At 45.7% G+C, this 15783-nt stretch overlaps 1 protein-coding gene and 1 long non-coding RNA gene across 2 annotated transcripts in view; one reads left to right on the forward strand and one right to left on the reverse strand.

Moving 5' to 3' along the window:
* The window catches only part of ufl1 (UFM1-specific ligase 1), a 110589-nt gene that overhangs the window by 59532 nt on the left and 35274 nt on the right, over positions 1–15783 (forward strand). The window contains exons 9-10 of the mRNA XM_072499561.1: positions 9061–9236; positions 10734–10913. Of these exons, the coding sequence (XP_072355662.1) occupies positions 9061–9236; positions 10734–10913 (356 nt within the window). The remainder of the gene's footprint in view (positions 1–9060; positions 9237–10733; positions 10914–15783) is intronic.
* LOC140410856 (uncharacterized) overlaps positions 1–15783 on the reverse strand; it is an 88407-nt gene that overhangs the window by 49982 nt on the left and 22642 nt on the right. The window lies entirely within an intron of this gene.

Consider the following 15783-nt stretch of genomic DNA (forward strand, 5'->3'; position numbering starts at 1 on the left):
CTCCAGGCTACCTTGCCAATTTAATTCATCCAGTCTATGTGCATATTAAAATCGCCCATTATTATTGCCTTACCTTTCTTGCAAGCCTCCAGTATTTCCTGGTTTATCCTGTGCCTCACTGTAGAACTACTGTTTGAGGATCAATAGATTACTCTGACCAAAGGTGTGTTCCCTTCGTTATTTCTTATTTCTACCCAGACTTATCCCACATCTTGATCTCCAGTGCTTATGTCATTTTTCATTACAGCGCTGATCCCTTTCCTGACCAGCAGGGCTACGCCACCTCCTTTTCCTTTCAGTCTATCTTTCCAAAATACTGCGTACCCGTGGATATTCAATTCCCAGACCTGGGGCAAAATTCTCCAGAAACGGCGCGATGTCCGCCGACTGGCGCCCAAAACGGCGCAAATCAGACGGGCATCGCGCCGCCCCAAAGGTGCGGAATGCTCTGCATCTTGGGGGGCCGAGCCCCAACCTTGAAGGGCTAGGTCGGTGCCGGACGAATTTCCGCCCCGCCAGCTGGCGGAAAAGGCCTTTGGTGCCCCGCCAGCTGGCGCGGAAATGACATCTCCGGGCGGCGCATGCGTGGGAGCGTCAGCGGCCGCTGACAGCTTCCCACGCATGCGCAGTGGAGGGAGTCTCTTCTGCCTCCGCCATGGTGGAGACCGTGGCGGAGGCGGAAAGGAAAGAGTGCCCCCACGGCATAGGCCCGCCCGCGGATCGGTGGGCCCCGATCGCGGGCCAGGCCACCGTGGGGGCACCCCCCGGGGCCAGATCGCCCCGCGCCACCCCCCAGGACCCCGGACCCCGCCCGCACAGCCTTGTCCCACCAGTAAGGTAGGTGGTTTAATTTACGCCGGCGGGACAGGCATTTTAACGGCGGGACTTCGGCCCATTCGGGCCGGAGAATCGTGCAGGGGGGGCCCGCCAACCGGCGCGGCGCGATTCCCGCCCCCGCCGAATCTCCGGTGCCGGAGACTTCGGCAACCGGCGGGGTCGGGATTCACGCCAGCCCACGGCGATTCTCCAAACCAGCGGGGGGTCGGAGAATCTCGCCCCTGGTCTCCCTGTACCCACGTTTCAGTAATCCTCCGCAAGTCATAACCTTTTGTTTCTATTTGCGCCATTAGCTCATTAAGTTTGTTACCAATGCTTCTTGCGTTTAGATACAAAGCTTTTAAATTTGTTTTAATGTCAAATTTCCCTACTCTTTTATAATTCCGTGGTGCATAAAGACATTCACCTTTTCTGTCCCTCAATTTTATTTTCTGGTAACCATCCACCACATTGCTAACCTGCACTCTTACCTCCTCCTTTAAATTGGGTTTTCTAATTTCCCATAAAACTGAACCCCCCCCCTCTCCTATTTAGTTTAAAGCCCTGTTTACAGCCCTTGTTACGCGATTTGCTAGGACTCTGGTCCCAGCATGATTCAGATGAAGAACGTCCCTTCGGAAGAGGGACCAGTTGGCACCAGTACCTCTTCCCAGGTACTGGTGCCAATGAGCCATGAACTCAAACCCATTTCTCCCCCACCATTATTTGAGCCACGCATTTACCTATTTAATTTATTGACCCTGTGCCAATTAGTTCATGGCTTTTTGGTTCTGCTTTTTAATTTAGCTCCTAACTGTTCATATTCCCTTAACAGAACCCCTGTCCTTGTTCTACCTATATCGTTGATATCTATGTGGACCATGACAACTGGATCTTTGCCCTCCACTTCAAGTTCCTCTGTAACCAGATGAGATATCCTGAACCCGAGCACCTAGCAGGCAATACAACCTTTGGAATTCTTGATCTTGGTCACAGAGAACAGTATCAATGCCCCTAATGAGACAATCCCCAATTACGACTACATTTCTTTTCTCTCTCTTCCCCCGCCCCACTTGAATGGCTACCAGTACCATGGTGTGTGGTCAGTTTGCTCATCCTCTCTGTAATCTCCGTTCCCGTCCACACACGGAGCAAGTATCTCAAACCCGTTGGATAAGAATAAAGGCTGAGGCTCCTGCAAACCAACCTCCTGGGTCTCTCTACATCGTTCACTCGCAGCAACACCCTCCTGTCCCTGACCACTGGCTGAATTCAAGTTAGTTAGCCTAAGGATTGTGACTGCCTCCTGGAACACAGTGTCCAGCCAACCCTCTCACTCCAGTGTGTGTTGCAGTGTCCGAAGCTCAGCATCTAGATCATCAACTCTGAGCTGGAGTTCCTCAAGCAACCAGCACTTACTACAGATGTGCACACTGGGAACCACAATGGGGTCCACCAGCTCCCACATCATGCCGAAACAACATATCGCCTGACTCTCCATCTCTACTTTATTTATTTAGTTTTTAATTTGGTTTTTAAACTCAATTTTTTTATTTTATAAACTTTTTAAAATAATCTCTCCTTTTTTAAAATAAATTTGAAGTGCCCAATTCTTTTTTTTTCTAATTAAGGGCAATTTTAATGTGGCTAATTCACCTACCCTGCACATCTTTTGGGTTGTGGGGGTGAGACCACGCAGACACGGGGAGAATGTTCAAACTCCACACGGTCAGTGACCTGGGGCCCGAATCGAACCACGGTCCTCAGTGCCATGAAGCAGCGATGCTAACCACTGTGCCACTTATAAGTGCTGCCCACTTTTGATCTCTCCTTATTACCTCTGTTTGAAAGCAATTTAGAAACTGTAATAAAATGGGTTTTCAAATTTAACATCGCTTCCCTGTAGCCAATCAAATATCAGCCTTCCTGTGATGTCACTTTCAGGGTTAGTTTCAGTGAAAGAGCGAGCGATAGAGAGAGTTAGAAAGAGAGAGAGAGAAAACTGTCCTACCTTCCGAAGCTGCTCTCTGTTTATTTACCTATCAGCTGCTCTCCTCTCAGCTGTTGAAATTAAAGGTCTCTGATCCCTGGTCAGAATTTAAACTGTCTTTTACCTTCCCGAGCTGCTCTCTGTTTGTTTACCATTCAGCTGCTCTCCTCTCTGTTGCTGAAATTGAAGGTCTCAGATCCCTGGTCAGAATTTAAACTGCCTTACCTTCCCCTTAGCCTATCTGTGTCTTATTTCTCCTTTCAGTCATCACCAGTTTACTTCAGGTTGCCAACCCAGAGATTGAGGGAGACAGTGGCGTAGTGATATTGTCACTGGCCTAGTGACTAAGGATAATGCTCTGGGGATCTGGGTTTGATTCCCATCAGGGCAGTTGGTGGAATTTGAATTCAATAAAATAATCTGGCCATGAAACCATGGTCGAGTAAAAACCCATCTGGTTCACTCATGTCTTTTAGGGAAGAAAATCTTCCATCCTTACCTGGTCTGGCCTACATGTGTCTCCAGACCCACAGCACTTAAGTGTTCTCGGGGATGGGCAGGTATTTATAACACCTCCGAGGTAATGTGAATGAGAATTGGCTTGTTATTACAAATTCTTTAGTTTTCTTGAATTTTTTGTGATCCAAATGTTATTTTTAATCGCTAACTTGAATTTTTCACCTACCCGAAAGCCAACCACACCAGATTAGTTTCGTGATTTGAATCACTCCTTCCTATTACTTGCCAGTTTGTGATCTGTTTTTGTCCTCTATTCCAATTGAACAATATTTTTGCGTTTTCATTCACCTTTGGTCTTATCAACCAAACTGCTTTTGACTTACACACATGTAATCAATCAGATATTTGATCAGCCTTTGCTTTGATCAGTTATACCATTTTGCCATTCTGTGGCATGACACGACAGATCGGAACGCGACAAGATTTTATTTTACATAGATAGGCGTAGCCAGTTTATTTCTGGGTACTTGGACTAACTTGCACTTTGCTTTGATATTACTGGCTGTTATATCCGTGGTGGTGCTGAAATTAATATAGCCGTACGTTTTTGAATACTCATGGATAAGGACAAGAGCTGTCCTCGAGTGAGGGTGCTAAATTGGGGGAAGGTTAACTACAACAGAATTCGACAAGATCTGGAGAATGTGGATTGGGAGCGGCTGTTTTGAGGGTAAATCCATATTTTATATGTGGGAGTCTTTTAGAGACCAGTCGATTGAGTGCAGGACAGGCATGTCCCTGTGAAAATGAAGGACATAAATAGCAGGATTAGGGAACCATGGATGACGGGAAATTTTGAGACCAGTCCGAAAGAAAAAGGAAGCGTACATAAGATCTAGCATACTTACAGACAAAGCTTTTGACGAATACAGGAAAAGTATTCTAACTGGGAGTTAGGAGGGCTAAAGAGGTCATGAAATGTCATTGGCAAGCAAGGTCAACATCTCAAGGCCTTTTATACATCTCTAACGAGCAAGAGGGTAGCTAGGGAAAGAGTAGGCCCACTTGAGGACAAAGGAGGGAAGCTCAGCATGGAGCCGGAGGAAATGGGTGAGATCCTTAATGAGCACTTTGCATTGATATTCACCAAGGGGGTGTTTAGCACAGGGCTAAATCGCTGGCTTTGAAAGCAGACCAAGGCAGGCCAGCAGCACGGTTCAATTCCCGTAACAGCCTCCCCGAACAGGCGCCGGAATGTGGCGACTAGGGGCTTTTCACAGTAACTTCATTTGAAGCCTACTTGTGACAATAAGCGATTTTCATTTCAGGAGAGGGACATGACTGATGTTGAGGTTAAGATTGGGTGTGTGAATACTCTAGGACATATCAGCATAATGAAGGAGGAAGTGTTGGATATCTTAAAATGCATTAAGGTAGACAAGTCCCCTGGGCCGGATGGGATATATAGGTTACTGTGGGAAGCAAGAGAGGAAATAGCTAAGGCCTTGACCGATATCTTTGCATCATCTTTGACCGCAGGCGAGGTTGCAGAGGACTGGAGAATAGCCAGTGTTATCTCTTTGTTTAAGAAGGAAAGCCGGGATTATCCAGGTAATTATCGGACAGTGAGTTTGACGTCAGTTGTGGGGAAGCTGTTGGAGAAGATACTAAGGAACAGGATTTATTCACATTTGGAAGCAAATGGACTTGTTAGTGATCGGCAACATGGCTTTGTGTGGGGAAGGTCATGTCTTACCAACTTGCTAGAGTTTTTTGGGGAGTTGACAAAATTAATTGTTGAGGGAAAGACTGTGGATGTCGTCTACATGGACTTTAGTAAGGTGTTTGACAAGGTCCCTCATGGCAGACTGGTACAAAGGGTAAAGTCGCATGGGATTCGGGGTATGCTAACTAGATAGATAAAGTAAGAAGTCTTACTACACCATCCACACCATAGATGGATAAAGAACTGGCTTGGCAACAGGAGACAGAGAGTAACAGTGGAAAGGAGCTTTTCAGAATGGAGTTCTGTAACTAGTGGTGTTCCACAGGGAGCAGTGCTGGGACAACTTCTGTTGGTAATATATATAAATCATCTGGAGGAAAATGTAGATGGTCTGATTAGCAAGTTTGCAGATGACACTAAGGCGGAATTGCAGATAGTGAAGGGGACTGTCCGAGAATACAGCAGAATATAGATAGATTGGAGAGTTGGGCAGAGAAATGGCAGATGGAGTTCAATCCGGACAAATACGAGGTGATGCATTTTGGAAGATCAAATTCAGGTGTGAATTATACAGTAAATGGCAAAACCCATAGGAGCATCAACATACAAAGGGATCTAGGTGTTAAGGTCCATAATTCCATGAAAGTGGCAATGTAGGTAGATAAGGTGGTCAAGAAGGCATACGGCATGCTTTCCTTCATTGGTTGGGCATTGAGTACAAGAATTGGCAGGTCATGTTACAGTTGTGTAAAACTTTAGTTAGTTGGAATATTGCGTGCAGTTGTGGTCGCCACACTACCAGAAGGACATGGAAACTTTGGAGAAAGTGCAAAGAAGGTTTACCAGATAGTAGCCTGATCTGGAGGGTGTTAGCTATGAAGAGAGGTTGAATAAACTCAGATTGTTTTCCTTGGAAAGATGGAGGCTGAGGGGAGATCTCATTGAGGTCAAACTTATGAGAGGTATAGACAGGGTGAATAGTCAAAAGCTTTTTCCCAGGGTGGAAGGCTCAATTACAAGGCGCCGCAGGTTCAAGGTGAGAGGGAGAAAGTTTTGGGGAGATGTGTGTGGAACGTTTTTCACGCAGAGGGTAGTGGGTGCCTGTAAAGTGTTGCCAGTGGAGGTGGTGGAGGCAGGCACAATAGCAACGTTTAAGATATATCTTGATCGACACATGAACAGGCGGGGAATAGAGGGTTACAGGTAATTTGGGCAATAAGTAGTAGGTCTAAATAAGGAATCTGGATCGGCACAGGCTTGGTGGGCCGAAGGGACTGTCCCTGTCCTGTAATGTTTTTTGTTTTCTGTTATTTTTGAACTGATACTGATGAGAATAAAATTGCTGTACTTGTCGAATTTAATATTAGGATCATGTGGTTTCACTTTACTCCATTTTACAATTTAAAATGAAAAAACTTTGGTGAAAGAAATAAATTCCAGGTTTGTAAGACAAAAGTGACCAGTGAAAATACATAGAAACATACAGTCAATAGAAGCCTGAGGAGGCCATTTGGCCCTTTGAGCCTTGTCCGCCGTTCATTATGATCTTGGCTGATCATCAAGTTCAATACCCGATCCCACCCTCTCCTCATATCCCTTGATACCTTTAGCTCCAAGAGCTTTATCTAATTTCTTCTTGAAATTATACAACGTTTTCACCTCAACTACGTTCTGTGGTAGTGAATTCTACAGATTCTCCACTCTCTGGGTGAAGACATTTCTCCTCATCTCAGTCCTTAAAAAGTTTAGCCCTTGTCCTCAAACTATGACCCCCTAGTTCTAGACACCCCCCCACCATCGGGAACATTGGGCAAAATTCTCCAGTATCGGCGCGATGTCCGCCGACCGGTGCCAAAAACGGCGCTAATCAGTCCGGCATCGCGCCGCCCCAAAGGTGCAGAATCCTCCGCATCTTGGGGGGCCGAGCCCTAACCTTGAGGGGCTAGGCCCACGCCGGACTGATTTCCGCCCCGCCAGCTGGCGCAAAAGGCTTTGGTGCCCCGCCAGCTGGCGCGGAAATGACATTGCCAGGCGGCGCATGCGCGGGAGCGTTAGCGGCCGCTCACGGCATCCCCGCGCATGAGCAGTGGAGGGAGTCTCTTCTGCCTCCGCCATGGTGGAGACCGTGGCGAAGGCGGAAGGAAAAGAGTGCCCCCACGGCACAGGCCCGCCCACGGATCGGTGGGCCCCGATCGCGGGCCAGGTCACTGTGGGGGCACCTCCCGGGGCCAGATCGCCCCGCGCCCCCCCCCCCCCCCCCCCCAGGACCCGGGAGCCCGCCCGCGCCGCCTTGTCCCGCCGGTAAGGTAGGTGGATTAAGCCACGCCGGCGGGACAGGCATTCTAGCAGCGGGACTTCGGGCCATCGGCCCATCGCGCTGCCAACCGGCACGGCGCGATTCCCGCCCCCGCCGAATCTCCGGTGCCGGAGAATTCGGCATACGGCAAGGGCGGGATTCACATCAGCCCCCGGCGATTCTCCGACCCAGCGGGGGGTCGGAGAATCTCGCCCATTATTTCTGAATCTACCCTGTCTAATCCTGTTAGAATTTTAAAAGTTTCGATGAGATCCTCTCTCCCTCTCCTAAACTCCAATTAATATAATCCTAACCGACTTAGTCTCTCCTCATATGTCAGTCCTGCCATCTCAGGAATTGGCCTGGTAAACCTTTGTTACACTCTCTCCATAATAAGAACAAAGATCTGTAGAGGGACAGGTAGTATTGAGGAAGCAGGGGGGCTGCAGAAGGATTTGGACAGGCTCGGAGGGGCAAAGAATTGGCAGATGGAATACAATGTGGAAAAGTGTAAGATTATGCACTTTGGAAGGAGGAATGGAGGCATAGACTATTTTCTAAATGGGGAAATGCTTAGGAAATCAGGAGCACAAAGAGACTTGGGAGTCCTTGTTCACAATTCTCTAAAGGATAACGTTCAGGTTCCGTTGGCAGTTCGGAAGGCAAATGCAATGTTAGCATTCATGTCGAGAGGGCTAGAATATAAGACCAGAGATGTACTTCTGAGGCTGTTTAAAGCTCTGGTCAGACCCCATTTGGAGTATTGTGAGCAGTTTGGGGCCACATATCTAAGGCAGGATGTGTTGGCCTTGGAAAGGGTCCAGAGGAGCTTCACAGGAATGATCTCTGGAATGAAGAGCTTGTCATATGAGGAACGGTTGAGGACTCTGGGTCTGTACTCGTTGGTGTTTAGAAGGATGAGGGGAGATCTTATTAAAACTTACATGCTACTGCGAGGCCTGGATAGAATGGACGTGGAGAGGATGTTTCCACTTGTCGGAAAAACTAGAAGCAGAGGACACAATCTCAGACTAAAGGGACAATCCTTTAAAACAGATGAGGAGAAATCTCTTCAGCCAGAGGGTGGTGAATCTGTGGAACTCTTTACCGCAAAAGGAGGCCAAATCACTGTGTCTTTAAGACAGTTAGATAGGTTCTTGATTAAAAAGGGAATCAGTGGTTATGGGGAGAAGGCAGGAGAATGGGGATGAGAAAAATATCAGCAATGATTTAATGGCGGAGCAAACTCGACGGGCAAAGTGGCCTAATTCTGCTCCGATGTCTTATGGTCTTATTCTTCCTCCGATAAGGACACCAAAGCTGCACACAATGCTCCAGGTGTGGCCTCACCAACGTTATACAATTGCAGTTAAGACCTATTCCTATACTCAAGTCCTCTCACTATGAAGGCCAACATACACTGTTGTTAATCTTGGGAATCTGAATCTCAGTTAATGAGTTCATACATTTGTCACTGAATAGACCAGTGTCTTTAAACCCAAACTATAACTAATTCCAGCACACACACATTACAGCCTAGTGAGTTATATTGACCTATATTTTTCAGGAATTATGTTGCTGAGCTTGAAAAACTTCTTGGATGTGATTATTTACCCACATTTATGAACAATATCATTGTTACTGTGTGAGAATCATATAGTAGCATATCTGCATTCATGGATTGCAATCAGGAGTTATTGGTAATTGTTGGAGGGCAGATTGCATTTAGACACCACCTTTTTAAGGCAATTTATCTTTTTTCCTCTGTTCTAGAATTTGACACTTTGTGCAGACTGGGAATCCCAGACCCTGTGAATTACATAAAGAAGCGATACAAATCTGCATCGATGACCACCTTGAAGGCCGTTTGTGTTGGACAAACTATTGTAGATCAGGTAGAAGCTTCAGTAGAGGAGGCTATCCGATCAGGCACCTGGATGGATGTACAGGTACTGCTTTTATGGCACACTCTCATTAAGTAAGCTTTCAAATTCTGGCTCTACAATGAAGGAACAAAGTCTAATTTTACAAAGAAAATAGACTTTCACAACATTTTGAACTGTAATTCATCAGATTTGGCAGTGGAATGTCAATTTTTAAAAAAGTTTTGGTAAGGCATTTATTATTTCTTTGTTCATAAAATGGAATTGGAACACTATCAGTCTTTTTATGAACTTGCACTCCTAGTACTAAGTGTATATCAACACCTTTGAGCTGTTGCTCCCTAACTCACCCCAAGCGTCTTCTAAAATTATCCTACTGTGTTGCATGTGCCAAGAAAGAGTGTGATACTGCATGTATTGTTCCTGGGTCAAACCACAATAGCCTTGTTCAATAAAGCTACTGTACCTAATTGCATTTGTAACAGATATATGCTAGGTGTTGTGTTCAACATTTTCAAAAAGAATCTGTTAATAATATTAATTACAAAAAGTATTAACATTTTTTTGTTAAATTTAGAGTTAAATTTATTTATTTTCCAATTAAGGGGCAATTTAGCGTGGCCAATCCACCTAACATGCACATCTTTGGGTTATGGGGGTGAGACCCACGCAGACACGGGGAGAATGTGCAAACTCCACACGGACAGTGACCCAGGGTCGGGATTCGAACCCGGATCCTCAGTGCCGTAGTCCCAGTGCTAACCACTGCGCCACATGCCGCCCAAAACATTATCAGCATAATTTAATTGTGGTGCCTGCCCCAAATGGAGAATGAGGAGAACTGTCATGGTTTGCAGTAATGAGCAGTTCCTAATACCATCCGTGGATAGTACCATGGGCGACACGGTGGCACAGTGGTTAGCACTGTCACTTCACAGCTCCAGGGTCCCAGGTTTGATTCCCGGCTGGGCCACTGTCTTGTGCGGAGTCTGCACGTTCTCCCTGTGTCTGTGTGGGTTTCCTCCAGATGCTCCGGTTTCCTCCCGTATGTCCAAAGATGTGCAGGTCAGGTGGATTGGCCATGTTAAATTGCCCTTAGTGTCCAAAAATGTTGGGTGGGCGTTACTGGGTTGTGGGGGTAGGGTGGAGGTGTGGGCTTAAGTAGGGTGCTCTTTCCAAGGGCCGGTGCAGATGCGATGGACTGAATGGCCTCCTTCTGCACTGTAAAATCTGTGATGCCATATACTTAATGTTACTAACTACTTTCCACAATGTAACACCAGTCTTCCTTACCTCTAGGAAAACATTGTTTCATGATATAATCAGGATATTATTTTCAGATGAGTTCAGTCAAGGAAAATGGTATTTTTCAGTTCTAGGCAACAAAATGTGCCCAATACCAAGTTTAGGAATTTTCAACACAGATAAATGTGGGAGCAGCAAGAGGAGAAAAGTGTTAGATTAAGTTTAAAGTTTGCTGGCTACTTCTGCAGTAGAAATTGTACAAATCTTGATACTTTTGAGGCCCACCAACATGATTTGAATACTTTTCTTTGTGTACAGCCTCTGTTGCCTAGTTCATTCTCTGTGGAAGATGCCTCCATTTTACTCCAGCAAATGATGAGGACAATGCAAAAGCATTCTGCCCCCAGGATTTTCGGGGACACTATCGTAGTCAGCGAGCAGTTCATCGGCAGCTGTGTATCTCTCTTTGAGCAGATGATGCAACACAAGGCTGAAAAGGTAAGGAAGCCTTGATTGAAATCCTATTCAACTTTGCAGCAGTAGAAACAAGGCCAATGATGAAAGGTATTTTATAACTAAAAATTAGTGCAGTGAGCTGAAAGAATTTTGAAATTGTCATTCGATGTTCTCAATGCGATTTGTTGTTTGGAACTTCAAGATATGCTTTTTTTGTTCTCAGCATTCTTTCCATTTAACATTTGGTGGTAGAACATTTCAATCTGTCTTGTCCCGAGTCTGAAGTTTCCTGCCTAAGTCTATCTTTCTCAGTTCCATCCTTCCTGTCTTTAAAAACCTCATCAAGGCCATACTTTTTCACATTTATGTTCAGGTATCCAAATCCTTTCCTGTTTACCATCTCTTTCCCCTTGTAAACTAGTTTAGGGAGTTAGGCTGGAAGTTAAAAGCCAGGACAGACAGAGTTGTCATCTCTGGTTTGTTGCCGGTGCCACGTGATAGCGAGGCTAGGAATAGGGAGAGAGTGCAGTTGAACACTTGGCTGCCGGAATGGTGTAGGAGGGAGGGCTTCAGGTATTTGGATAATTGGAACGCATTCTGGGAAGGGGGTACAAGCAGGACGGGTTGCATCTGAACCAGAGGGGCACTAATATCCTGGGAGGGAGGTTTTCTAGTACTTTTCCGGAAGGTTTAAACTAATTTGACAGGGGAATGGGAACCGGATATGTAGTCCAGCAACTAAGCTAGCCGATATTCAGGACGCCAAAGCGTGTAGTGAGGCAGTGGGGAAGGGAACACTGACAAAGGAGAGTACTTGCTGGCATGGAGATGGGTTGAAGTGTGTATACTTCAACGCAAGAAGCATCAGGAATAAGGTGGGTGAACTTAAGGCATGGATCGGTACTTGGGACTACGATGTGGTGGCCATCACGGAAACTTGGATAGAAGAGGGGCAGAAATGGTTGTTGGAGGTCCCTGGTTATAGATGTTTCAATAAGATTAGGGAGGGTGATAAAAGGGGGGGGGGAGTGGCATTGATAATTAGAGATAGTATAACAGCTGCAGAAAGGCAGTTCGAGGAGTATCTGCCTACTGAGGTAGTATGGGTTGAAGTCAGAAATAGGAAAGGAGCAGTCACCTTGTTAGGAGTTTTCTATAGGCCCCCCAATAGTAGCAGAGATGTGGAGGAACAGATTGGGAAACAGATTTTGGAAAGGTGCAGAAGTCACAGGGTAGTAGTCATGGGTGACTTTAACTTCCCAAACATTGAGTGGAAACTATTTAGGTCAAATAGTTTGGATGGGGTGGTGTTTGTGCAGTGTGTCCAGGAAGCTTTTCTAACACAGTATGTAGATTGTCCGACCAGAGGGGAGGCAATATTGGATTTGGTACTTGGTAATGAACCAGGGCAAGTGATAGATTTGTTAGTGGGGGAGCATTTTGGAGATAGTGAGCACAATTCTTTGACTTTCACTTTAGTAATGGAGAGGGATAGGTGCGTGCAACAGGTCAAGGTTTACAATTGGGGGAAGGGTAAATACGATGTTGTCAAACAAGAATTGAAGTGCATAAGTTGGGAACATAGGCTTTCAGTAAAGAACACAAGTGAAATGTGGAACTTGTTCAAGGAACAGGTACTACGTGTCCTTGATATGTATGTCCCTGTCAGGCAGGGAAGAGATGGTCGAGTGAGGGAACCATGGTTGACAAGAAAGGTTGAATGTCTTGTTAAGAGGAAAAAGGAGACTTATGTAAGGCTGAGGAAACAAGGTTCAGACAGGGCGCTGGAGGGATACAAGATAGCCAGGAGGGAACTGAAGAAAGGGATTAGGAGAGCTAAGAGAGGGCATGAACAATCTTTGGTGGGTAGGATCAAGGAAAACCCCAAGGCCTTTTACACATATGTGAGAAATATGAGAATGACTAGAGCTAGTGTAGGTCCGATCAAGGACAGTAGCGGGAGATTGTGTATTGAGTCTGAAGAGATAGTAGAGGTCTTGAACGAGTACTTTTCTTCTGTATTTACAAATGAGAGGGGCCATATTGTTGGAGAGGACAGTGTGAAACAGACTGGTAAGTTTGAGGAAATACTTGTTAGGAAGGAAGATGTGTTGGGCATTTTGAAAAACTTGAGGATAGACAAATCCCCCGGGCCTGACGGGATATATCCAAGGATTCTATGGGAAGCAAGAGATGAAATTGCAGAGCCGTTGGCAATGATCTTTTCGTCCTCACTGTCAACAGGGGTGGTACCAGCGGATTGGAGAGTGGCGAATGTCGTGCCCCTATTCAAAAAAGGGACTAGGGATAACCCTGGGAATTACAGGCCAGTTAGTCTTACTTCGGTGATAGGCAAAGTAATGGAAAGGGTACTGAAGGATAGGATTTCTGAGCATCTGGAAAGACACTGCTTGATTAGGAATAGTCAGCACGGATTTGTGAGGAGTAGGTCTTGCCTTACAAGTCTTATTGAATTCTTTGAGGAGGTGACCAAGCATGTGGATGAAGGTAAAGCAGTGGATGTAGTGTACATGGATTTTAGTAAGGCATTTGATAAGGTTCCCCATGGTAGGCTTATGCAGAAAGTAAGGAGGCATGGGATAGTGGGAAATTTGGCCAGTTGGATAACAAACTGGCGAACCGATAGAAGTCAGAGAGTGGTGGTGGAAGGCAAATATTCAGCCTGGATCCCAGTTACCAGTGGCGTACCGCAGGGATCAGTTCTGGGTCCTCTGCTGTTTGGGATTTTCATTAATGACTTGGATGAGGGAGTTGAAGGGTGGGTCAGTAAATTTGCAGACGATACAAAGATTGGTGGAGTTGTGGATAGTGAGGAGGGCTGTTGTCGGCTGCAAAGAGACATAGATAGAATGCATAGCTGGGCTGAGAAGTGGCAGATGGAGTTTAACCCTGAAAAGTGTGAGGTTGTTCATTTTAGAAGGACAAATATGAATGCGGAATACAGGGTTAACGGTGGAGTTCTTGGCAATGTGGAGGAGCAGAGAGATCTTGGGGTCTATGTTCATACATCTTTGGAAGTTGCCACTCAAGTGGATAGAGCTGTGAAGAAGGCCTATGGTGTGCTAGCGTTCATTAACAGAGGGATTGAATTTAAGAGCCGTGAGGTGATGATGCAGCTGTACAAAACTTTGCTAAGGCCACATTTGGAGTACTGTGTACAGTTCTGGTCGTCTCATTTTAGTAAGGATGTGGAAGCTTTGGAAAAGGTGCAAAGGAGATTTACCAGGATGTTGCCTGGAATGGAGAGTAGGTCGTACGAGGAAAGGTTGAGGGTGCTATGCCTTTTCTCATTAGAACGGAGAAGGATGAGGGGCGGCTTGATAGAGGTTTATAAGGTGATCAGGGGAATAGACAGAGTAGACAGTCAGAGACTTTTTCCCGAGGTGGAACAAACCATTACAAGGGGACATAAATTTAAGGTGAATGGTGGAAGATATAGGGGAGATGTCAGAGGTAGGTTCTTTACCTAGAGAGTAGTGGGGGCATGGAATGCACTGCCTGTGGAAGTAGTTGAGTCGGAAACATTAGGGACCTTCAAGCAGCTATTGGATAGGTACATGGATTACGGTAGAATGATATAGTGTAGATTAATTTGTTCTTAAGGGCAGCACGGTAGCATTGTGGATAGCACAATTGCTTAACAGCTCCAGGGTCCCAGGTTCGATTCCGGCTTGGGTCACTGTCTGTGCGGAGTCTGCACATCCTCCCCGTGTGTGCGTGGTCTTCCTCCGGGTGCTCCGGTTTCCTCCCACAGTCCAAAGATGTGTAGGTTAGGTGGATTGGCCATGATAAGTTGCCCTTAGTGTCCAAAATTGCCCTTAGTGTTGGGTGGAGGTGTTGACCTTGGGTAGGGTGCTCTTTCCAAGAGCCGGTGCAGACTCAATGGGCCGAATGGCCTCCTTCTGCACTGTAAATTCAATGATAATCTATGATTGATCTCGGACAAAGGTTCGGCACAACATCGTGGGCCGAAGGGCCTGTTCTGTGCTGTATTTTTCCATGTTCTATATTAAAAGAGCTGGGAGGTTTGTCACAAGAAGGTCCCAAAATAAGTGCCAGTAATTACTGCTAGAGATTAAAGAACCAATGTTCATGCAGAATTATCCTGTCACAGCTGGACTGGTGATTGTGGGAGCTTTCACTAGTGAGTGCAATCACAGAATTGTTGCAGCAAAGCGCCATTCCATTGCCTTCTCACCGTAGCCTTGCGCTTTCTTCCTTTTAGAAATTAGGAGCAGAAATTGGCAATTCATTCCTTCGGGCCTACTCCTGCTTCCTTACTCCAGTTGAGTCCATGCCATTCTTCAATACAAGTTTAACATAACCTTCTTGCTCTTGTACTCCATGCCTCTTTAATAAACCTAGAGTACGCTTTATTAACCGCTCCCTCAACCTGTCCTACCACCTTCAATGATTTATGCACATACATACCCAGGTCCCTCTACTGCATCCCCTTCAAGTTGTACCCTTTATTTTATATAGTCTTTGCACTCTTTGTAGCAAAATTAATCACTTCCCAGTTCTCATTTGCCATATGTTAATCTATTCCACCAACCTATCTGTGCCCTTTTTGAAGTTCTACACTATCTTCCTCACAGTTCCTAATGTTTCCAAGTTTCATATCATCTGAAAATTTTGAAGTTGTACACCAAGATTTAGATCATTTATTTATATATATATATATACATATAAAGTGCAAGGGCCCCAACACGGATCCGTGGAAAATACGCTGCAAACCTTCCTCCAGTCTGAAAGACATCCAATAACCACTACTCTGTTTACTCTCATTCTGCCAATTCTGTGTCCATGTTGCTACTGTCCTTGAGGACATAGCCGGGAAATTTGTTGCCGCCATTTCACAGAGGTAAATAGGCCCTGAAGCATCCAAAAT

Source organism: Scyliorhinus torazame, chromosome 4 (assembly GCF_047496885.1).
Source record: "Scyliorhinus torazame isolate Kashiwa2021f chromosome 4, sScyTor2.1, whole genome shotgun sequence".
NCBI lineage: Eukaryota > Metazoa > Chordata > Chondrichthyes > Carcharhiniformes > Scyliorhinidae > Scyliorhinus > Scyliorhinus torazame.